At 35.9% G+C, this 26,789-nt stretch overlaps 1 protein-coding gene across 1 annotated transcript in view; it reads left to right on the forward strand.

The window, feature by feature from the left end:
* Positions 1–5,476: 5,476 nt before the first annotated feature.
* LOC149784044 (E3 ubiquitin-protein ligase TRIM45-like) overlaps positions 5,477–26,789 on the forward strand; it is a 69,757-nt gene continuing 48,444 nt past the window's right edge. Inside the window, exons 1-3 of the mRNA XM_089932938.1 lie at positions 5,477–6,571; positions 21,602–21,625; positions 25,261–25,266. Coding sequence (XP_089789064.1) covers positions 5,540–6,571; positions 21,602–21,625; positions 25,261–25,266 — 1,062 coding nt within the window. The 5' untranslated portion in view covers positions 5,477–5,539. The remainder of the gene's footprint in view (positions 6,572–21,601; positions 21,626–25,260; positions 25,267–26,789) is intronic.

Below are 26,789 nucleotides of genomic sequence, written 5' to 3' on the forward strand. Positions count from 1 at the left end.
ATTTATTAACACGTGATTTTATTGTAATATACAGGAATATGACAAAATGCTATAATCAAAGTATATTCCCAAAAAATCTTAAAAAGTCTTATATTTCAAAATTTCTACAGAACTAATTGTCTTCAATGCATCTGTGTAGTATAAATGTGAAAATGTAATATTTGCCGTGTGCATACATTTATACTGAATTGTCTTTATTTATATTATAAAACAAGAAACATTTAATGTAAAAAAATTAGTTTTATATTAACTTTAAAAGCATTCATGAAAAATATGTCCTCCATACATAATGATGCAAAGCATTTCTATCCCCTACTCCATATCTATTTAAATTTTTTTCATTATCTACAATTAATTCATCAGCTGGAATGATGCTTCCCTTGTATATGCCAATGTTACGAAGGACAACACATGACAATGTGTATAGGGCAGTTTTATCATAAGAAATTCTCATACCATTATGTAAACATGGGCAACGCCTATTTAGAATGCCAAATATTTGTTCAATAACTACTCTTGCTCTACACAAGGTGTCGTTGTACTTCCTCTCTTAAGTTGTGGTAGGTTAATTGTATGGTGTCCTAAGAATTTCTGATACAGATAACTCGAGTCACCAAGTAGAAATCCATCATATTCACCTGAAAATATTAACAAATATAAATGAAAAATCTGATATTTGTTTATAATAGATAAATGATGTTTAAAATGTTAATATGTTGGATACTAAAAGGGTGAAGTAACACAATTTAAATTTATCAGCTGAAACATAATCATATTAAAAAAGCCATCATATTAATAATATCTTTTATATGAAAAATATTTATTTTTGCTCTTGAAAGGGTATATTCTCATTTTTGAATTCACAGTATGATTACATAATCAGCTACACTGCTACCTATGATTAAGAATTCTTAAAATCCCAAATCATTTAGATATATTATGTGTCCAGGTAGCACATATTCATGTATGCGGATTAATTCCAAAAGACAGAAACAAATGTTTCTTTTGTTTGATCTACTGTACAGTTGAACCTATAGCTATATCATACCCACCACCAAAAGCTATTGTATGAAAATATTTTAAAATAATACAACTATATTATGAAATTATTTAAGTGCAATCTGTCTATCCACACACACACACACACACACACACACACACTGCATGCACTTTGATTACCATTTTCAAATGCAGTATAAAAGCTGACTTTCCCAGAACATCCTGGAGTCATACACAGAGCCTGACAACTTTGCTATATGGTTTGTTATGTAGAATCTATTGTCACATACAAGATCCTATCAGTATTTTTATTTGCTTGTCTTTTATTTACACTTTAAATTCACCAATTTGACATGTACAGAAAGACAATCATCAAGTTTTTAATGTACCTATAAATGCTGATTTTTTAATAAATCAAAACAAAACGATGCATTTCTGGTGAGCCTAATGTCCCTTTTTTGTTGTTGCCAACCCATGCATTTTTCCCCCCAAAGTAAAAAAAAGTAATGTAAAAAAAATAAATAACTAAAATTCCTGATATTGATTGACTAATCTGACAGAGCTAGTTTGGCCCAGGATTTGAAGTGCTTAGTACATTAAACCTACCCTAATTTTAAAACCAGTACAATATGACACATTGTTTTTTGCCTAACATACAACAACTTACTCATGGTATTTATATCATATATTTTAGCAGTATTTTCCATGATCTTAAGTACTTTTTTTTCCATATATTATAAATTAAATTTGGTCCATGATTTGATACTGTTCAGTGTTACATCAACTATTTGATTTAAATAACACATCTTACTCTTTTGAAATAGACAAACTTTATTACATTATATAGATTACTTTTCAATTCTTTATGTATATTTTTCTATTTCCCTTATCATTCAAATATTCTGGCCTATTAATTTCAACTGTTGGATAATGTTTGCGTAATTTGTTGCACAGAGCGTCTCTCACTATATTTTCATCCTTTATTAATTACCTGTACATTTAGGTGAATGAAATTCTTTTCTATTCACATAATCCTGTTCATTAGAACTTGGAGCCTTAATCCTGATGAATGTGCCATCTATTGCCCCAAAGTACGTTTGGAAATTCTGTAATGAATATAAATAATTTGTTTAAAAGATATTTTGTATTATGGACATTAATTGTGTGCTACATTATTGTTTTTCCTGTGACTTTATTGTTTAATATATATATATATATATATATATATATATATATATATATATATATATATATATATAATTATGAACTGTGTTGATCTACATGATCAATCCAGATTTGGAAAAGTGGGTCAAAATGATGGCTTATTCAAATAATATAATATTTTTAAATATATTTATTGCAAGAAGTAATAAATCCTTAACTCTGTGTATGTGATTATAAGCCTACCTTTTCTTGAAAAATGTATTTTGGGGATTTGAATTTGAACAGTTTCTCAAGCAACCAACTTCCTCTTGAATTTATTTTGGATGTTTTAGTCCACCCATATTGATATATATTCACTACTATAAACACCAATGATTATAGGTATATCAGTTATCCATCATATGCTATTGATTGGTACCATAGCTAATCAAAATCTGTAAGAAATATCTGTCATCAAATGAAATTATGTTATCTTTCTCCAGCACTGAATGCATTTTTATGATAATCAGTTTGAAGTAAATTGAAATAATATTTTTTCTTTAATTTGTCTTTGTTTTCTGCCCCAGCTGTGTGTGTGGAATACAATTTTGTGTGTCAAAGCTGGATAGCAAGGGATATAGGTGCAAGAGGAAAGCCTAGAAAGAACCATGCTTCATAAGAAATTATACGTTTGTATAGATTTTAGGGTTAATTGTGTTCATTGAAAACTGAACAAGATAATGTGATGCATATCTGCTGAATAAAAAGCTGTGAAACTTGGTAACGTTTGTGTTGTGATTCAGTGTAGGCTTTACCAAGTTACCTTTTTCTATTGGTAAATGCTAGCATGGTATGACGTATCCTGTATATTTCTTAAACCAGACTAGTTCAGTGTGAGCAAGTACCATTTTTGAATCAAATTGGAGTATCTTTGGTAATACGGTCACCAAATTTGCATGGGCGAATCTGTTTTCAAGCATCAAATATAGTGTAGTTCACCATGTTTGATAATCCCAATAATTCCGTAAATTTTGTATTTACATTTATTTAAACACATGAAAGGCCAACAAGTTGACAGTATCAGGGACCCTTTAATGAAATTACAAACTTGTAATTCTTGATACTTTTCGTTTTACATTGGGTGGTGGTGATGGTGGTGGTAGGTTTACAAGTAAACGGGAAGGTGTACGAATACTATAATTACAACAACACTGACACTACCCCATGTTCCAACTCGCCCCACGTCATTAGATCAAAATCTGTAACCCATATACAATTTCTAACATCAGTTAAAACCATTCACAATCGTGCAATCCTTCTTGCAATCAAATCGTATATTCTATAATCGAATTAACGCATATTGAAGGCTTCACAATAAAAACTATACCTAAAATATTACCGTTCTGTGCAAACCCTCTCTGATAGCATCACCTTTTTCACTTAGGGTCATGGCCATATGCAGACCAACAAGTAGATTTCCGCTTTTTCCGACATTACTGGTAGCGGATGTCAGAAAAAAAGTGGAGATCTACTTGTTGGTCTATGACATATGTCGCATGAGCAGCAGATGTTGCAATAATAATGGCCACAATTTTTTAAAAAAATATTTGAATTAGGCAGAAGATAACAGAAAAATATCGTACTTGTAATCCTGCAAAATGCCTGCTTGACAGCTGATGTTGCCTCTTGTCGGGGAATTTGGATGAAGTTCTTTGCCGGTCTCACGTAGGCTCTTGTCACTTCAAATGTACATCTTTTTACACTTTCTACACTCACACACAAGGACTCTCCGATAAGCCTGAAGTGAGCGCCAGAGGCGAAACATGTCACCAGCACCTAGCGGAAGGGTGGCAACGACGTTCTTTTTTTTCTTTTTTTTTTTGTGAAACTGAATTTGAGAAAAATCTCAAATGTTGAGGAAAATCTCAAAATTTGAGTCGAAAAATACAACATGTTTAGTGAAACCGGGCACGGTGGAGAAAAAGAAGATGGAGAAAGTAATAAAAAAAAATGTGTAGGCAATCAAGAAATAACATTGTGTTATTTTTCTAGCTGTGTCGTCACCTGGTGTTTCGTTTTATTAGTTAGAGCTATGTCAATGAAAAAAGTATTGAGTTTGTTTAAAGTGTCACTATGAACTGGTGTAACTGTTTCAGCAATTAAGTATGAGTTAGGGGTACGGAGAGAGATTGCGAAATCGTATGGTTTTGCTATTTGCGTGTGAGTGCTGCTTTATTGAATGGATTTTATTTTTCATTAAGTTTCAACATTTTATAATAAATCAATTTTTATGTGGCTAAGTATACTTGTTATTACTTATTAGAATGCCCTAATGGAAAAGATAAAGGGGTCGGGAAGGCAGAATTTGGTTTCTAATACAATATACACCGATTTATAAAATGAAGGTTTGGGAGAAGCACGCTCGGTCCGGTTATTTGCTGACAAGAATTGGCAAATATATATGCAGTATAAATGGGGACTTTAATGCATTAAAATATCCAGAACATGCTTAGTTTTTTTTAAAAATATCCCCCCCCCATTTATTTACTATCTGACATATCCCGAAAAGAAAAGAGCATTAAAAGAATTCAAGAACTTTACATATACACTTGGTAGTTATACTATTTATCTGAATTATATTTCAAAACATATGAGCATATTTGTTTATAGTTTTGCACGATATATGAGTTTATAGAGGTAAATTGTCGCACCTGCAAAATTTTACAAATAATTCATGGAATTTGATTTTGATAACCTTGAACTTAAAAATTCAATATCACGATGATGATAAAATAATCCATTTCGAGCTGTAAATAAACATAAGTTTAAAACGGGTAATACTGCTTTACATCGCGGAATATATATCCTAAAGCCAAACCATCCTCAGCGCCTAAATTGATTAAAAAGGAAAATATTATTAGGTTACAAGATGAGTTATGTTAAAGAAAATAAAAAAATCTCATTTTTAATATTTAAATTAATATTTACATAAACCTAATAATTCCTGCGTCAAAACGAATCAGTTATTTAAGGTGTCGATCAATTCTCTGTCATATTGATAAAGAGAAATAAACCGATCAATGCGTACCTTCAATGGTAATGTCCCTTGCAAAGCTATTTTTATCGCACATTTTGTCTTCACCGACTTGAGTATCTAGGTCAGTATGTCGAACAGTAATAAACTGTCCTTAGATAGTAATATCGTCAGGCGATAATTTACTGAAAACACGAGGGAGCTTGCTTGTAGAAAGTATTTATCTAAGGCGTCATGTTTGTATTATGATAAATTATAATGCAAATATAGGCCATTAACATTTCAGCGGAATAGACTGGACACAACTATATCCGACAAAACCCTATTTCTATTGGTTGCAGAAAACGAAAGCACTCACACAAAATGGCAGCAAGACGACAGGTGTGTAGTATCTGTATCGGCAGTTTTAAGGATCCAAAGCTAATATCCTGTCACCATAGTTTTTGTTACAAGTGTCTGGACGATTATGTACGTATTAACCTTCGCAATGGTCGATTTGATTGCCCCATCTGCAGGACAAGTGTCGAGTTACCGAAACGAGGCGTGCAAGATTTTCAAAATAACTTCTATATAGACAGTGACTCCGATGAGAAATTTGCTTGTGATGTTTGTGGTCCAAAAAACGCAGCATGCAGTAGATGTTTGGATTGCGAGGAGAATTTGTGTCAGTCGTGTTGTTTTGTTCACGAAAAATTGAAAGCTACAAGGCACCACAAAATGAGTGATTTAGGAACTCTAGATTCTGAAACGAAGGGCAAAATTCGACAACGTATATTTTGTGATCAACATCCAGAAGACGAGATCAGGCTGTTTTGCAGAGACTGTAAAATACTTATTTGTTTGATGTGTAAAGCGGTAAATCACGACAACCATTCAACAAGAACGGTTGCTGATTCTGCAGCTGAAGTGAAAAAGTCCATAGAGACAAAGATGAATATTTGTGCAGACAAGCTGAAACGTATGAGTGCCTCTAAAGCAGTAGGAGAGGAGCTTGATAGGGATATTGATGTTGCAGAGCGGGAAGAAATAAAAGCAGTTGAAGATCAACATTCACAGTTGAACAAAGTACTTGAGCAAGAAGTGGCAAAAGTGAAAGCCAGAATAAAAGATGTTTATCACGACCTGAGACAGCAAAACACAGTTTTCAAAAGAGGTGTGGAGGATGAATTCAAGACCTGTTATAACGCAAATGACAATGCGCAAAAGTTAACAGATCAAGGGACAGATATCGAGATAATAAGGAAAGGCCAAGATCTTGAACAATTACTTTCTGTATCCATATCAAAGACTGACGAAAAGCCTAGAATACGTCTGAAGAACAAACTTTTTTTGCCAGGTAAAATCCAGCCAAGTGAACTAATTTCCATGATCGGCACAACGCAAGTTTCTACGGACGTAAGTATCAATTCTTGTAAATTCCAGTCACAATATATTCTACAAATCTAAGTCTGTATTCTTACATTTGATTACATAAGTAGTGATTCTAGTTCAAAATGAAATGATAAGGCACATTCCTTCTTATAACTGAGTTACGTTCCTGTATATATTATTTCGAAACTCACTGAGCTCTGAACTTTGTCATAAATATATTGCGTTGATACCCTAAAATATCCATTGAAACCATTCAAAGCAAATAAAAACTAAAAACAAATAAAAACGACAAATTTGCAATGGATACATTGTGCATTAAAAATTTGTTGCGTACAAGGGTCGGTTACCAACACAATTGTCTTATCGTTTTTTTATATTCTTTTAAATCAGAAATATTATAAAGGTGATTCTATATGTACAGAAATAAAAGTACTTCCTGATCAGTGCACTGACACAATGAATGTTCTCTATTTTGTAAACAAAGCTATACTATTGTAATAAATTTGGAGTATGCGCATTTGATTATAGCGCCAAGTTTCAAGGAATTTTCTTAGATTTTTGTGATTACTTGTCTGATTATTGGAATTCGGTGCAATGGAAATATTCCTTAGCCCGAACTAATTAGCCAATTGCTAGGTGCAAACGTCACGGAGTGAAGTCTTAGTGAGTTTCCGTGATGCCATGGTTCGCTAGAAGCGAATTCAGGTCTAAAACGAATGAGTGTCCCCGAAATAACAATGTCCCTATTAAAATCTAGTTCTGCACATTGGTAGTGTAAGCGCAGTGGCAGTATTTACGGTAGGAAGCCGGCAAATTACAGGATGGAATCAATAAGAAGGGACACGGCAGATACCGTTTATGTCGCCATGGTGGCAAATGTGATGCAGTTGTACTGGCGAAATGTGCCTGGAAACCATAGTTTTATTGGCCTAAGGTGGCGTAGTCAAAATAGTTCCTTGTATTAAGGGATATTTGTATAGTTTCTATGGCGTGAATTGCTGGTGGTACGGAAACCTAAAGAAGAGAAACCGTCCAGATGTGAGGTTGATATATATTTGGCAGGTTGTGAAATCTGTGGTATTGCATGGATTATAATAAAATTTATGTATAGAACGGACACGTCGGGCTTTTTAATTTACAACTGAAGTTGCATGGAAGTCTTTGGAAATTTCGGGTACACTTATGACTTCTAGCGGGAATAGCGCAAGGGTTTGACACCGCTCGGTCAAGTAAAGACCCTGGCTTGTAACAATATAATCTCAGGACTAATATAACTTGGTGCGTAAGCGTGTACAATAGACTCCATGGGTAAACAAATACAAACATCTATCGATTCCCATTACTTGGAAGTCTTCTGACACATGAAATAAAATCTAATTTACATTTTTATTCACCTTAGTTTTTAATCAAATTATCTTGCATTTAATTTATATAAATGTAACTTAGTTGTTATTGTAAATAATCGTGACCAATATAAGCTAAAGTATTTCATTTTTTTGTTTGCCTCATTTTATTACATAAAATAACAAATGCCCACGTGTTTAGTTTTGTCCATTAAAGACAGTTATGGACATTCAACTTATGTTCTTCTTTATCTGAATTAAAGAGACAGAATAATTAGATAAATAAATAATTTTGTTGCGGTCTCAACTTTATTCTAAGATCAGGGACAGTGTGTTAACAATAGCCACAATCGACTGCCGCACATTTCGGAAGTTTAACGGACATGAGTACATGATCAAAATTACATATTAGTCTAAAAAATGTAATGCACGATTCATACAATGGAACAAATATTTTGTAGTGAGTTCTCAAACGATCAACACACAGAGTTTATGTTTGGCTTTTGTTTTTGGGTAAGGTCGCACCCTATATGGAGTGAACGTTCAGGCCTTATAAGCCATGCAGTAATACAAGGCTTTGAAGAACACACTTTACACTGTCAACTTCAAGGTCGTCAGTTGACTTATTGTATAAATGTATAGCCTGTGTATTTATATCGTTAACGCCTTATACCAGGAAGAGTCTAAATGACACAACTAGAAGCGCCGAATTAGTAGACGTCAAAATATAATATCATGCTTAAGATGGTAAACCATGCTTATGCATCGGATCAAGATGGTATCGACCATTTCATTCCCTGGTATGCATGGTGTGTTAATGTCATGCAGATGCTGTACTTTACATCGCTTTCATTTCATTATTTGAAACAAATCCAACCGTAACGTGACTATATTCCACAATCTACGGCATGCATTTGCAAACCAGGATCCGAAAGCTGACATACCTCTGCCGTGTTATTTTCTCGTACCACTTGACAAATTACCTTACAGAGCCTGATTTGCATATTGTACTTTGTCTTTATTAGAAAACTGCAACCATAACATAGCTACAAACTACGCCATGCACCTAAAACAATAGACGAAGCGAAAATTGACCACAATTTAAACAGCAATCAAAACGTTAAGTACGAAGTTAGGTAATGCTGTGCCTAATTAGGTACATAACAACTAAGGTAAGGCTTTTTATGGCGTAGTTCGGTATATAAGAACTAAGTTGTGATAAATTTAGATTGAGACTGGAATAACACAGGGATATAATCTCTGTATCTGTCTCGCCAAATATCTATGTCGTTATATTATCTCGTACAATGTGACATATTACATAACAGTGCCTAATTTGCTCATTGTACTTTGACCTTATTTATTCATGTACTCCCAAAGATTATGCGCACGTTTGTAGAATAAACGAAAATGTACTGATGTAATATATCCTGGCTTTGTTCATTATAATAACAAAATGTGATGAAAGTGACGTTTGTGTTGATTGGAAGTTCTGCTCATCAATCAATAGTTCGCCTTTAAAGTAAATCAATTTTTATTCTTTGTTTTATCTGCAGCATATTGCTGTCACTTGTACTGATGTAGCACTCTATTCAACGTGCATTGAATGTACTGGTTATTTTTATTTCAGTTCTTTAACACTTTATCTGTTTTGCATCCATTTTAAGAAAGATGTAACTGCTTAGATCTGGGGAGTACTTTTCATGTCAATTGATTTCATGTTATAATTTTTAAATATAAATTGATACAATAAGTATATACAAATACGTCTAAAAGTGATGTGACTAGCTACTAGTGACATTTACAATTGAAATGGTTCAGCCATAGGTTCCGAAAGAGCTTTGATACTAATCCTTGTGTAATTCTAGTAGTAAGTTGAAATTGGAGAAATATATTTATTATAAATAGATTCGTCTGCAAATAGGACTCACAGGGGTATCGTTGGGCATGGAACTGTATGTGACACATTTTTTTTCGTTTCATTCATTCATCATTTTAAAAATGCATTACCTTAAGCAACATACCTTTTTTATGCCCCCCCAATCCTACAAACAAAAGGCGACCACGCCCAGCTGAATGTTTTATATACAATTTAACGTGTAATTTCTTACTTTTCCCTAGGTCTGAAACGAAATATTAGAGGTTCAGAGGTTTAACTGTTAATTTGTAATCCAGCAGCCCACCACCACCGAAGTTAACTCCGGGTGTAAAACGAACGTTTTATTTGGGTTGGGGGAGTCAAGTTTCACCTGGATTATATTTGTTTTTAATACAAATTACCTGTTCATTGATATTTCAATATCTTCTAAGCTGATTAAAGCCGTCCCCTCAATTATAATAATTTTGTTTTGCAAACGTTGACAAGGTCTTCGCCGCGTGGATTTTAACATGAACGAAAATCCGCTTGGCGACCAGCAAGTCGCTGACCAAACTTCCCATCGTGCTGACCTCTCGGCCACGAGCCAGTTGTAGAAATATTTATGAAAACTAATACATAACATACCTGTGTGTCGGTTACCTGTTGTACCGCCCACAACAGGTTATTGATTTTTCACCAGGTAAATCACTAACTAATGTCCTGAAATTCATAATTGCACTGATGTACTTTATATGAATGTAGGGCAAAAATAATACTATTTTGTGTTTTTCCTTGTATGTTGTGGACAGATTTATTAGTTATTGAGACCGGAAATTGAATCGGATGTGCCGTCATTGGGGGAAGTTGTATAAATCAGCACGCGAAGGGTTTCGGTGGTTTGTAGTGGGTACCAATAATATGGTACATTATTATATATACTGAAGTATTGTCTATTTGCTGATCGGTGATGTGTTATTAAATCGTTACTGCAATACTAATAATGAGTGATTCTACGCTAACTATGGAATCTAGTATAGCTAAACTAGATCGACATCGACTAGAGTCAATTAAAAATTTCTCCCCGCCGGTGATTCTGTCAAATAAGCAGCTACAACAACGTGAGGAAGCTCAAGTTGAATTTACAGAAGGTGCAACATAATTGTTTAAACCCGTGATAGAGGCTACTAAATGTCTTCTTCCGTCGCTGAAACCGACCGCTAAAGCAACTGGAAAAATAGCAGATAAAGCTAATGAAAACCCCCAAAAGGTTCTGCGAGAATTGAAATAGCAGCTGTTCAACCACAATTACAGCAAGAAATACAAGATGTAACTGAGGGTATCGACGAATTACGTGATGAGATAGACGATATAAGGGATCTTGTTGCGCCAGAAACAGAACCAAAAACTACTAAATCCACCCGCAGAATTGAAATAAGAAGGCATTTAAAAACTTCATGAAAATCCCGTAGTAATTGCTGCTTTAGGATATTCAGTTCGTGATAATTTGTTAGACCAAGAAACCACTGATGTTTCAAAAGCAAAATGAGTTCCTTTTGTGTATCGAAAGTACCAAGGTATCAATCGAAAAGGGGGTAAAAGTAAGGGCGACTTTGAAAATTTTAGGAAACAAGTCAATGAAGTTGCTCGAGCTCCATTATCTGGAGATATATTATCGCCCACAAAATCCCAATTCAGACAGCCTCGCATTGAAGAAGAAGAAATTTACGAAGGAGCAACAGAAAGTGGCCTTGCCATTCGCGATAGTTGTCGTACAAAGAAACCTCGTCGGTGATTTACGATAAACTTTGTCCCAATACCCTCCTCGCTGACGTTGATTAAATGGAAATTTTGATTGATGGACGACGAGCCGGCAATTAATCTCCAGAATCATAAATGATGCAGCCGCTGTCTGTCAGCGCTTTTTTACCGGTTGAGTTATGGATACCATTAGTCTACCGCGCACTAATTGATGAAATTGCCGACAATTCCTACAGTGATTGATCAATTAGATCGGCGATAACAAAATAACATGTTTATACACAATGCTCAAAGTAGACCTGAAATGGTCAGGGTGATAAAGTCATGAATACCAGTATCTGAAGTTATCTATAGAGATTAGATTTCATGATGTTATACAACTCGTGCGATTAATACGACGAAAACCTCAGCCAGTAAAACTGCCCAGCACCGACGCGATGCTAACAAGTGTCAGTAAAATAATAAATCAAACCGAAAATGAGCTGTTGAAAGAATTAGCGTGTATCTAATTCCACATTTGACATGGGCGCGCCTGTCCTCAAAGATGAATATATTTGCGATCATTTGTATTATCCTTATGATGCATGTGTGTCTGAGTTACAAGTTGAAGATACAAGTATATATTTTCTACCCGCCGAGATGATACAGCATTATGGAATAGGAGATCGAGTTAGTTTCGTTAAAAATGTGTTATGGCGTTTTTAACAGTGTATCGAAGATGTTGATGTTGCTACAACGATACTTAATCGCGCAAGATATTCCGATAACTATTCAAAGTCACCTGGCTCATCAATGGTGTTCTCGAAGGATATTACTGATCATCCTGACGATATACAATATTTTACAAGGCAACCAATAAAACATACTGCCGCAGATGACGCCGCCGATGTTGAATCGGTAGTAGTTATATTTACGAATGAAAATTTCAGCTATGGATTCTCAGCACGTAGATCGATGTTAAAAGGCGATGAATATTTCCACTATCACATATCTTTGGAGTTTGCAAAAATGTTAGAAACGTTATCGTCGGTGCTAATCACACGATGGTACTAGTTCGAAAAGCCAGCGACAACGCTGCAATCTGGCGACCCGCTTCAGCTGATGATGGTAAAGTGGGACTGACAAAACTTTCGTTGTGGATGACAACACTGACACCATTACTCTTTGAAGAAAAACGCCTGCTCTCTTTCATGGACAACGGTAGTTAGTCAACTCTGTCATCCGTAAAGATGACTACTGACAACATTCAAAGTCACGTTGCTTGGTTATTCACATGGCATATAGCATTACAACAGGGAGTGTCAACGCCACGAATATATTCATATCACTTGATGATAATACCAGAATAGATTCACAACTGCGAACTCCAGATGTGCTGGACAAGCTCGGGGTAAGTGAACATTCTCTGAGAATAAATGGACATCAAGAACCATCCGAAGAAGTGCTGCTGAATTTTGTGAACAATCATGTTGTACGTCTGCATTACCCTTTGATGACAGTTATGGGGCGTGATCAGAATGTTGATTCTGGTGTGCAGATATCTGAACGTGATTTTACAACGCTATATCGGATCTATTACGTATCGCTGAAACACCAGGATCTGTTTAGACAGTCTTTCGTAGAATTCGGCGCCTCATCGTTACTTAGGACAAGATTTTGGTCTATCCTTGCAACGATAGAGATGCTGTATAATATATTCCTGTATTTCATTTCTCTAATTGCTTGTTTATTTTGTCATTTGTTTAACTGCTTTTTTATTTTGACAGAAAAAATTAATGTGTATTCTATAGAACTATGCCTCTTCGCGGGACACAAACGTGTGTGTGGCTGCCTCATGGTAGTTCGAAAAAGTGGAACAAATCATGTGCGAGAGAATGCGGCGCTCAGCATTATGCTCTCATCAAGCGCGGAAACCAAGAAATAAAACCATGCTTGGGACGTCAGGAAGGAGTTCGAGGTCATCTCCAAGTGTGTCAGCGCCGAGGCGGACGAAACGTTCAGGCAATTAAATATTACTACAAAAAAGCCAGAACTACTCAGAAATGAAAAAATCATTCAGAGTTTCCGACTAAGATTAAGCATGACGCAAGAAACAGTGGTTTCCCCCGTGTTTAGTTGTTACTAGGCAAACGAAGAAGGAGAGTTACGTAGAGTGCGCACGAAAATAAGACATTTGGTAAAGTTAAGCACAGCTGGTTATTCCATCGTTTGCTTGTTGGTCCATGGAGTGAGGGTCACGATGTGCTGTCATCGCTTTGTGTTTGAAGCTCATCGTGGAGCAGTTCCAATAGGATATTCCTTAGTCCATCGCAACGGAGATAAATCAGATAATTACCGTGCAATTTGGATACAAAGTCTGACGGATAGCAGCAAATATGTCAGAAACTATATTTTTATTCCTGGTTTTAATTCTTTAGAGGATCTGTACAGGAACTTGAAGAGTTATTCACGATGCATGCAGGAGATACAGTGTTTGAACAGGCGTTCTTTATCGTAGGTGATGCTGAGCGTACCACTGTCGTAGAGTTTTCTCTGCTGTGCCGCCGTGAGCAGTACGAGATCGTGCCCTATGCCTACGACTTGGTGAGTGTGAGATCCACATTGATTTCGATGTTATGATGGAACGCGTTGACGAGATCCACGATGGCATAGGTCATGTATCGCGTATCATCTACGTGGTGCTTAGCCATCTCTACCTCCTTCACGGTACTCTATACTAAGATAATTTAAAAATCTTCCTCCACGTTTTTTCACTCAGTGCTGTCGGATCAGATGTTCGTCGCACTAGATTTTGACTACACCATTATGAGCCATGTCTGCCCTCTGCTCCCGCGTTAGTAAGGCCTCCCCACCATGCTCCTTGTATTTTGGTCAGCCTAAGTTCCAGGTTCAGTGGCACGTGATTTCGTAAAACTGTGGATATGGCTTCGTAAAGCGATTCGGGTTGATGCAAGATCGCATGGGTCACAAAGACCTCCCCGTCAGACATTCTCTTTATGTTTTTGATCGTAGGTTTTTCGAATTGGCTAAGAGTCGTGCATTGATTACATACCATATCCAACATGAGGTCGTCCATAGTTCTCATTTACCAGTAACACCATGTCAAAGGGAGTTGCTCGCAGATAGGATCGGAACTTACTGAACATTTTTTGTTTGGTACTATTCCTTTTGGCTTCCAGTCGTGGCTCAAGGCGTTTCATCAGAGTCTGCATGGCTTGCCCAGGTCCGGATAAAATCAACGTTATCGGATTGGCTAGTGCTTCCTTTTAAATCACTCCCATAGAAGTCAAAATCAGCGGATTCATCGAAATTACTCTCAGGATGCGCTTGTAACGTCGGTATGCATGTTTATAGGCATAGGCTTGTCGATGATAATAGCTTTAATACGCTTGCGAAACTAAGCTCTGGAAAAAACATTTCAAGATCCAGGAGGTATTCGCTTATGAATTTTATATTCTTCTCCACGCTGAACGTTCGATTGCCTATATCACGCAGTTTTTCAGGATGATGAATTAACTGAGGAGACTGAGCTGATTGAGTTTCACAAATTAGATAAGTGTATCTGGAGTAGTCCGTAGCTGAATCTCCTCCAAGTAGTGATAGACTGCAAGAACATGTGTGTCAGTGGTATTGACTTGATGATATCTATAAATCTCATAAAACATCATAGCTATTCACATCAAGATTCTCCTTTTCTTACTTTAACATTTCTTTTATCAGTATCTGATTGGATCACATATTCACTCAGTATCTGTACACATCCAATTTGTATTCTTAATTGTTTTCTTCATTTCCGGTTTAGGCTCTGGAACAGCCATACAATTTCCAATCTTAAACTTAATTACTTCTCGAAAAATGGACTCAAATACACAATCAGTTAGCTTGAGACTTTCTAAATAGTGATAGGTTGCTGAAATCACTTATGTATCAAATAGGTTATGCTCATCGTACACAAATATTTAAGACCAAGCCTCTGTGGTTTTGTCTAGGGCCAATGCAGGTAACTCCTCATCATCACTGTATCCGTCACCAGAATGTCGTCGAGCACCATCATTCTCACGATAGCATCCAAGTCCTCATACTCCAGACCCATTTGATGGAAAAACTTACTTTTGTCTATATCCTCCTTGCGTTTCCGTTTGCCTCGAAAGCGTTTTCGGGAGATTACCTTGTCCATGCGCTCGTGATCTTTTTTGCTGGCTTTGTCGTCCTCCTTTTGAGCCAACTGTCGTCGTTTGCGGAGGCCCTTTTCACGATGAGGTCCATGAGATCTGGATTTAATTCTTGAACGATATTGTGAGCGGGACACTTCGATGGTTTTGATTAAAGGCGCAGACTCTCGATCGTTACAAAATTTAAAGACCATCCAGTATCGATCGATGGCCTCTTGGAGCTTCTCCTGCCTCATGTGACCCACCGATAGATATCTCTTGATGTCTTCATCCTCGCATCACATATCGGCCTCTCTCAAAGATAATTTACCAGCTTTTTCACCTCATTGATCTCTGCGTGTATTCCCGTCTTCTGCTTCAGTACGTGTTGGTCGTTGTCTGCGTAAGACACCCCCTGCTTATACTCCTCATCGGACATCAACTGGTATACTGGTATAGCTCCGTGGCGCGCGCACACTTTCCGTTATCATCTCAATGCAAGATCATCTAGAGTGAATACCTATGCTGCAAAGATATCGGCCGGACATATAAGGCAGGCGCTGATACCGGGATAGGAGAAGGTTTGCAGCTTAGATATTTCCCTTGCATGGGTCGGATCCGAACGCCTGTTATCCTATCCATTGTTGTGTGCGAAAACATTCAGATTTAGATTTCCAGTTTATGGCCTCGGCTAGCACTATGCAGTGGTCGTGCTCCTTTGCAAGATTTTCTCCACTGATTGGCTGAGGGATTCACCACAAAGATGCCCGCTGGTATGGCTCCTGACGTGGAAAAGGCCAGGGCCTTATATGGGACGATGTCGGCTGTGCTTGCTTCCAGCTCGACACCCGAGCTTGTGGAGTAGAAACCTTGAAAAATCTTTTGCCGCGGATCAACACTTTAGGTGCTATAACATCTAATAAAGTTAGTGCCGGGGCAGTCGGCGTAGTCTTCCAGGTACTTCCCAAACCTTTAGCGCACCTCTCCATCTTCGAAATAAACGTGTTGTAGAATTGCTTTCGATTCGTCTATCAGCTGGTGAAATATACATGATGCTACAAATGTTGCCTAAGATTTTGACGTTGTCTGGAATGGTAGGCGCGTGGGTCATTATGGAGTGGGCCAGTTTTTTTTGCATTCCCCTGATGCCAGCCAGGTAGTCGACCTTGGAGACGATGGAAAGTTGTTTATTCTCGAAGGTATAATTGAGGAGGTTTTTGTCATGTGCCTTTCCGGCACGTAGACTCATGATGTGGAATGTCGCGTGCTCTACCATAGCCGGAGACCAGACTGTAGCGTACAATATCGACAGACCAGACAGTAGCGAATCAGTATAGTTTCTATTGTATCTGTTTGGGCTACCGTTCTTTAATTGGGAGTGGGGGATACAATAATTGAAAACATAACTGCAGAAACGGAAACTGTAATAGCTTTGCGAGAAATGCTCTGTATACCAAGGTCTTCCAGAACCACCGTAACTCACCATGAAACACTCCCAAAGGCCATCAAATAATTATAGGTGGAAACGCGTCGCAAAAATATCTACGGGGAAAGCTTCAACTGTTATAACTCTGCAAAATATTAAATGCGCTATGATAATGGTCTAATCGACAACATCCTATATCGTTTGATCCAATGGAGAGATGAAACATCCTTGCAACTAATTTGACTGAATGCCATAAACATGAGTACAGAGCAAGTGTAGCCACACTATCAAAACCAACATCGAGGACATCTTGCCAAACGCATAGCATAGTAGTCAAGGCTTGTACCATGAAAATAAAATCAATGCACTGTTGGCTAGAGCTATTTATGATCCACAGAAGTTCTGCATCGACATAAAAATTGTATCAAGGTGCCTACTAGTCATGCCAAAAGCATCAATCAGACAGAAAGCAACACTCAATTCAAAATTGAAACACGGCAGAGAGTTACAGCTAGAGGTTCATCTTTAGACCATATGCTCCATGGCGTGTCTGTCAGCCAAATCAGTATAATTTCTTGTCCCATGATAAACTGCTTGGAGTTGTAATGCATATACTTTGTATATGCGCAATTAGTCCAAATAACAACCGTTATATTCTGAGAATTTGGTTTGAAATAATATTCGAAGCACATATTTGCTTGGTGAATAATCAAGCCTGCTTGCCTACCGTTAAAAATTCATAAAGCGGAAAATCGTATTCTTCGGGAAAGGCCGGCGAAGTCAGACGGATGAATTAGTCATCTCTACGTGCTGGCAGGTCGACATGGAAATGACGTTTTTTCTCGGGTGGGCCAGTGCGATGTGCTGGCGGAGCTCCGTTATTCCGTCTTGTTAGTAATAAGGTGTGTTATTAGCGTTATTAGCGCTTCACCCCCTTTAGGTAATGATAGTGGCCTATCAAGGTGGACAAATCCTGGCCCCCATCGACAGCGCCCCCAACATGTCCATGCCCGTAAGCTGGGCTGGTTGCAAGACCGCAGTGCCGGACTCGAGAGTCTCCATTGACAGTTACTCGTTGGCGACGGAATGTCTTTCCAACCTTAAAGGGGTGAAGGAAATCCGCTGATCATTACACCGACCCATCGGGTAACAAAAGGTATGCGTTTCTCGGGACTACTTGCACAAACCTATCGGCTTCTTCCATCGGAAATGTCAAGAGGACTAGGCCCAAAGTACATGGAACATAAATTTATACAATGGGTCAGGATCCAGCCATAGTTTCGAGATCATTTTCGGGTGGCTGGAGCTGCGCGGCGTGCAAGTCGTTTGTTGAAATATCCCAACCTATCAGCATGGATTGGGTGGGTGTAGGCACGTGGGCTGGTAAATATTTGTTTGGATATGTCTATACGGGGTTACGGGGTTACATTGTGCAAATCAACGCTTGAAAATGGATGGGGGCTGTGTCAAAAGAAACCTTTCACATCTAGTACAAGGCAAGTCCGTTTATAGCGGCAGAATCTTATATATTTATAAACATATCATATGATGATTCGAGATCTATACCACATGGGGGCAATTAATTTCCATAATAGCTTAATGGTCAACAAACAGGACTCGTCAACATTGAACCTAATCCAGACCAACCGTGACTATAGCCATGACCATTTGGCTGACATTCTCTTGGTGTAGACTGTATACTATTCTCGGTTGTTTTTAGTTTATATGGTACACTGTTCCTTTCTAAAAGCTTAAGTGCACTTAATCGGGGGTGGGTGGGGTGGGTGGGTGATTAGCAGCATGTGCTGCGTGCTCACTGAGTTCATGTTTATTATTATTTCCCTTTATTGCTGCTGTCTCTTCATCACATTGTTTAGTCAATGTTGGAATGTTTGACTAGGCTTTATTACATATTGTTAACCTTGTTTGAATCCCTGTAGTGACAACCTATGTTGATTGATCAAATGTGTCATATAATCTTCTGTGGTGGTTTTGATTATTCGAAACATTAGAGACCTACTTCTCTGGTTATCTGTTTCTTTTTGGTGAAAACATTGTCACTCTTGTTCTTTACGTCATTATTTTTATTTATATATTTCAAAGGTTTTTATTATGCTGTCATAGTAATGCAATATTACATTATTGGCGCCAAGAGTGATATTGCTGTAGAAAAGTATTGCCCAATCCTTCATCTGTCTATCTACTATCGAAACTAAATAATTACCTTTTTAAATATCTCAATTGAGAAAATAGTGTCATTTGTTCTACAGAATTAACAAAATAGCCTGCTTTGGAGTATGAATTGAAGCTTTTGAAGTCCATGATAAATGGAAAATATTCTTATAACTATAATCAAAGATATTTTAATGGTTCATGTGCTTGATTATCATTATAGGAAAATAATATGTACGTAACTACATGGATTAAATTTCGCTGCAGCATCAATAGATTTAAGAAAATGATATTGAAGTGTAAATTGTTACACAAATATGGCTACATATTGATTTGCATTATATCTTCTTTAAAACAAGTTATTATTACTGGCGGATCTTTCCACCACATGTGTCTGGAGTGCAACATTCATACTAAAATACTGCTAAATTTAGGGTACGCCGTCGCAAACGAAGAAGGACCCCTCTTTTGTCTTCAGACACTTCTTTCGAACTAAAAGAATTGAAAAATCATGAAGGCAACATTCGTTCCGGAATTATATCACCATCAGAACAAACCGCCCCATGAATAATACCAAATGAACGCATGCATTTGACCAATGGCAAAACTTAGATCAGACACTGGTTGTGATTATTACTTTGCATCCTGGATCTCAAATGAAGATAATCTTTTGAACTAACACATGATTCTAATGTGAAAAAACTATTTCATATCGTTTGAAAAAGAACTACAGCTGTGTATTAAAATAATTGGTACCGATAATTGTCCAAAGAAGCATCGATTCACTGGGTCATGTATTTAATATCAACAAGTCAAATACAATATTTCATAATAAGGTCTCTAACCATTGTTATATTGTTTGTTTTGTGAATCAAGCACAATAGAAAATGAGATAATGGAGTTAGTTTTTTATGAACGAAATTAAATCATTACATGCATTTGTGCTTGATTAAACGAATTAACTTGTATCCTAGGTTCAAATCTACATATTTGACTCTTGCTGATCGTTTTTATGTTTAAATGCATTAGAAGAGGATTCCATCCACGTGTTCCTTATGCCGTTAATTTTCATAATCTATGACACCCCAAGTAATATTGTGTACATGTTATGACAATAACATGATTGTTCATATTTAATTGACTGTCAAGAAGACAATTAAAACAAAATTTTTCCTTGTGCTCATAATCCAAGACAGAAAACTTATGAATGAAATGTATACGCGAAACGAACATTTGTTCTTTGCAATACCACCAAGAACAGAATCAGTATTGAGATATACTGACATATTTTGTGAATTAGGACGCAAAATAGTTGGCACTTGGTGACCCGAGGGTATGTGACAGTGCTGGGCAAATGATTCTGGAAATCAGTATAATTTGTATGAATGAGTTCATATGAATGGTTGATTTGCATTCTTTATATTACGTATGCTTATGTGGGCATGTCATCGTAAACTGAGATTTAAAACGTCTTTTCTGTCTTAAAACGCTTGCCAAATATGAGGGACAGTATTTGTCAAATGAAATGACATCATTTCCTTTCGTTTACATCCATTTTTGAAAGTATCGAATAATGGAGACCTTATTGAATATGCTACCGTGCACAGGAAGTATTGTATGTTAGTAACAATCGGAATAGATATTTATATTCCATATTTCTTGGTACGGTAGTATTTTAAGAGTACAAGTAGAAAGTCAAATTGATATGGCACGAAATAGGACTAGCAATTGATCGTATTTATACACAAATATTCTTTCAGTTTGTTTAAATTTGCCCGTACACATTGAAGATATTCAAGTTACACGTATATAAAGACTGTTGCGAATATAAAGGTGAGTTTCTAAACCACAGTAAAAGAAAACGCGTTTGGCTGATGCGTTTATATGTTCGGAACATTGTTTTGTGTGTATTTTGATATAAAGGTAAAACGTCTATGAGAACAGAAGTTCCTGCATATAGGCAAAATTATATGATGAATACAAATGTCACATTTTACCAAAGTAAAATGGACGCGTTTTGCCAGTATTTAGTCGGTTGTTGTGCTAGTACCCAGATGAGCAAACTAGCCATCAATACACCTATTTTACACACAGCCGCAGTACTATTGTAAAGGTTTATTCAGGAAAGGACAACTTTTGGAATACATTCATCATCATCGTTTCATGATAAAGAAAAGAGGAAAGTTGAAATACAGACACTTAAACACTTAAATTTGTTCAGTTACCAACTAATGTGGAATAATCATTCTAAGTATGTATATATGTGAAAATGCACATGCGTATCAACCCCGGTTTGGAACAAAATAAGTGAAATTTCTTTCTAATATGACATTCTTTTTCTTTCAGGAAGAAGGAAGGAGAGCGGAATCAGTAAGTACTACTTATTTATGAAATAGATATTCTACTTTAAGTTAACAAGTAGCAATTAATCAAATGAAATGGAGTTTATCTATTTTCTAAGACATATACAGATAAGGAAATATATTCATCGAATTTAAATGTTCATTGATCAGTAACTCTAACGTTATCATTTTACTGCTTATTCTTTTTTATTCTCATTTATAATCGAATGTCAATAATGCCCTTTGAAATCACGTACAGTCATCCTAATGGTTCATGATGCTTTGAAGCCCCAACTATGCTGCACCCATTAAGTAGCACATAATTCTCAAAGAAATTGCTACCTATATCACCTATGCTGTTGGTACTGTTTGGAGGAATTATAAAGTATGTACCATGAATAAGATTCTCTGGACACTTCAGCAAAAACATCCTATGATCTTAGTCTACTCTTGTGTAGTGTTGAATGAATACAGCCTGAGGTAATCCCCAAACTTTATTTAATGTCAGTGGTATCACTTTTGTCAACGTCTGATATGAATCGTTTCCAAAGATGAAAAAGTAATTAAACTAAATCTAGTTGATCAATGAATTCATGCATGAACGTTATGATGTGAACCATTTTAAAAATATCATTCAAAATTAGAATAGAAATGTCCCTACATCTGTACAAAGGACACAGATCTAAGAGTACTTGACTGATAAAAACATACCGTATAATCTGTTATAGAGCATGATGATATGAGCTTATTAAACATTACTGAGCGAAACCCCAATCACAATCTGTTTTACAGTTAACTCAACAAATAAATGATTACTGATAATTCAGTTCTTTCAGCGTCTTGATGACACAGTACAGTTAAAGTAAACACGGGCTTAACTTGATCAGAAATTGAGTATCTAGTCATAAGCTTTTCATGCAGATTTAAGATCACCTCATTAACATGTGATATCTGAATGACAGACTCAGTAAGGGTCGCGGGTACAAAATATGGGTCTTGCGATGTAAATGTTCGGAAGATTGCAGGCACTTCGTGACAGTTTTTCCATTTTGAACTCAAGGTATAAATTATAAAAGCGAAGTGTTGTGATATTTAAAATGGCATGTTTACGCTTTGCGAAAATATTAACTAGTTTATTGTAAACATGGATTTTTATATTTTAAGAAAAAGCAAGGTTGACGTGATCCAATGATCCAAAGATAGCTTTTCGAACAGTGACAAGACATAGCCGTTAAACCTAGAAATGGAAATCAATGTAGGACTAAGTTAACTTGCTCAACTAAACAGCTTTAATTTCTAATTCTTTCTTTCTACATTGCCCCAAAAGATTAGAGTTGAAACTTAATGGCCAAACATAGATTTGTATTGCATAACATAGTTTGAGTATTAGATCTGCAATATTTCTACGTATTGCACTTAGAACGTTCCCGTGACCAATTATCATTGACTGATTCCACAGGACCAAAATAGGATTGCAGAATTTACCAACTCATATACATTCCAAATACATTATATTCAAGAATAGCACACACACCATCAACAGTAGTTGAAAATAATCTGTCTCATCTCGAAATACTGTAAATAATATTTGCTTAGTAAAGCACCAATCACTACTAGGGACCCTTTCATATTATACGTATTCTTTATCTCAAAGCGAAAGAAACAATATCACATTGAAAATTGATAAGCAGGAAATGACGTTCATTCCGGTTATTATTTATAGGCGTAAATATGTTATGTATGTAATTTATGCAGCATTCTGCTTATACTATTAAGTGTGTGTCAACTGCGGAGTGATTTCGATTTTATTCAACATATATACGTTTTGATTGATATGAATTACGTTGTTTCCTTTCAGTGTTTGGTAAGTAATTTTCAGTTGACATAAACAATAGTGTTTGGGAAAAGCGAATCTGTGTACATTCTAACACAACGCTCAGCCGAGATATTTTGATGCCATTGATCATTTTGGAGTAGTTTTTGTGAGGTACCAAAACCCAAAGATGTTTTCTGATAATAATTGTTTTCGAAATAAATTGTGTCCTTTTGAAATCGGCCATTCCTTTATATTACACAACATTGCCCAAATTATATAGCATCCGTAAAAACATACAATACTGGCTCCATTTCTATGCATGTGACAGCCTTTATTACACATTCCAGTGGTACCTTTAATACAGGGTGTTAATTTGTGTCAACGACAAAATAGATCGTAATTGTCTCATGGTTTCATCATTTTGTTATGACGTCTTTAATGGAAGAATTTTAGTAGATTTTGTCCCAAGTGTTCTGAAGTTTTAAAATCGTGTATGTTCTAAATATATTTTGCATGCAACAACTACAAATTAGTCTCTAATATGAAAAACGTCATTTCAGTCAATGGTTAGAAAATTTCGATTTAGATGAACCATGTTCTGTGGTATAAAGTAAAGCAGTGCATTTTCTAACGTAGTCATGTTCAGCCGATGCTATTCGTATATTACACAACATTGTTCACAATATACAATGTACGAGGCTCCCGTGATATGTATCATATACCAGAGGAGAATGTGCAGGTATAGAGTACAGATATATTGTTGATTGAGAGAGAATTGATGAAAGATAAAACATATTTATCCAGATTCAGAGAGGCACTAGAAATCTAGTGACACATAACAGTCACTGTCTAGCACTTCCTCCTTTCTTTCTCCACTCAATACTTTAATCATGAACTTTAAATTTTAAATGAAAATTGCATGTATCAGCATACTGCTAAATTATGGATATAAATTAAGTTGAAAGAGATAGCGTGTTCACGATCTATGAAGTACTGACGAATATAAAACATTGAGTTTCATTTCAAAATGAGGTATATGATTTCAATTTCGATAAATCAAGGCTGGTGGAATAAAGTAAAGTAGTTGATATTTGTAAGAAATCAAGTTGAGCAGCAACGTTTTGACGCTCTTGATTATTTGGAAGAAGAGGGTGCGAGGTATCAAAAGCTTAACTTGTTCAATGATTGTTGTTGTACTTAGTAATTGAAAGGTAATATATATTTATGTACATTTAGAGATCCGCTACAGATCGAGTGGGAAATACAAATAACTGACATTTAGTTCACGTTGTTCTTGTTTCACACAGTACGTTAATAAGGGGCTTCGTTAAATCGGATCGGAGGACTGGAAGAATGAATCGATTGATATATTAGGACTATTAGTTAATGACAAAAAAAAGAACAAATTTGAATAAACTGTTGGTTATATATACAATGCGAAATACTTATAGTATATTTCAGTGATTCCGTGCATGCGGGGTTTTAACTTGTTTTGGTGATATAATATATTACAATCTATGCGTAGTATCATCATACTGTTAGACACACGTTTCTAGCAGCAGTGTATCAGCTTCCATCGGATAGTTTAAAGTAGGTATACGTTCTTTCTATACATGTGAAAGCCTCCATACTATATTATAGTGATTCCTTGTATACGGAGTTCTAATTGATATAATATATCGTACATTTTTCATGGCATCATCATCTTGAACAAGGAACGTTGCTCACCTCATTTTAGCATCTTTTGCCGTACTTGCTGCTTTCTTTAAAGCAAGTATACGTTCTAGCGAAATCTTGTATTGAACATCTATGAAAAATGATTGATACGAAATGTTTTCCATTTTCAGGCTGTGGTAAGTAGTTTCAATTGAGATAAATCACAATTGATGGAATAAAGTGAAACAGTATATATTTTAAAATAATCATTTTGAGCCGGAAGGGTTTGATGGTCTTGATTATTTGTAAGCAGTTAGTGTGAAGTACCACAGCTCCGTTTGTTCAATGACAATATTTATTTTCTATTACACGTGTTTTCAATTCCTCATCGGCCTGTGTGTTACACAAGATTGCCTATGTTATATAATATCTAAAATTCTTTTGATTTATATCAGATGTCGGTCTAGAAGGTGCGGATTCATTTTAGTGATATAATATATATTAGAATTGTCTTACTGTTTCATATTTTTGTACGATAATCTTTGCTGTGTGTATTTTAGTAGATCTAGTCCCATATGTTCCTAAGTTTGAAACTAGTGTGCGGCATATATTTAGTTTTTATTGGATAACTATGAATTATTCTCTGGGACGAAATTGATTAAATATTCAAAATTTGATTTAATTTCTTCTAGTGATACGTAATTTAGATTTAAATATACCATGGTCTGTCGAATAAAGTAAAATAGTGCATTTTCTAACATAGTAAAGTTCAGCTGAGCGTATGCGATGCTCTTCATTATTTATGTCAGTGCTGAGCAATAAAAACTAAGTTTGGTCAGCGACGATAATTTTTATCTACAACATGTGATGTCCATGAAATGGCCACTTCTCTTTTATATTGCATTAGTTTCAATTGACCCTTCCTGGTTTTGTTCACTGTTATAACAGAGTAAGGTACAAAGTAGACCAAACCTCCTCACACCACTAATAAATAAATATACTTACGAAGGCATAAGTAGTTATATTGCATTTGTTTATTCGAATTCCATAATTGTTGAAATTCTTATGATATATATCAAATACCAGAATTGAATGTGCAAACGTATAGTGTGATGTAGCAAACGCTCAAGTTCTTCAATGAAAATTGTTGCGTTTAATAAAAGAAATATAATAAGTACGTATATATTATATACGGAGAGGGGCTAGAGATGGAGTGGAGAATAAAGATAACTGATGCTCAGTTGGTGTTGAGTTTCGTTTCACACGGTACGTTAATCAGGAGTTTCGTTAAATTGGAAGGAAATAAAATACTGGATCCCTTTCCGTGCATGCGAATCCCCCTACACTACATTAGAGTGATTGCTTCCATGAGGGTTTGGTTATTTGTTTTGATATTAGAATATATTTTATTGCTTTACACGGTTTGATCATACGAGAATCCTTGCAAACGACATTGTATCAGCTTTTGTCACAATAGTATTCATGATTGTGTAAGATCATCTTTACTGTAAGTTATTTAGCAGGTGGTTTACTAAGTGTTCCCCAGTTTTAAAAGGGTGTAAGTTTTAAAATATTTTGTATTAAACAACTATGAATTGGTCACTAATATGAAAAATGTAATTTCATTGCTGTCAGAGGAAAAATAATTTCAATTTAGATAAACCACGTTCTCTTGTATAAATGAAAGCAATTATGTATCTATCATAGTCGTGTTTAGTCG

Source organism: Sinohyriopsis cumingii, chromosome 14 (assembly GCF_028554795.1).
Source record: "Sinohyriopsis cumingii isolate HCF-2022 chromosome 14, ASM2855479v2, whole genome shotgun sequence".
In the NCBI taxonomy this organism is placed as follows: domain Eukaryota; kingdom Metazoa; phylum Mollusca; class Bivalvia; order Unionida; family Unionidae; genus Sinohyriopsis; species Sinohyriopsis cumingii.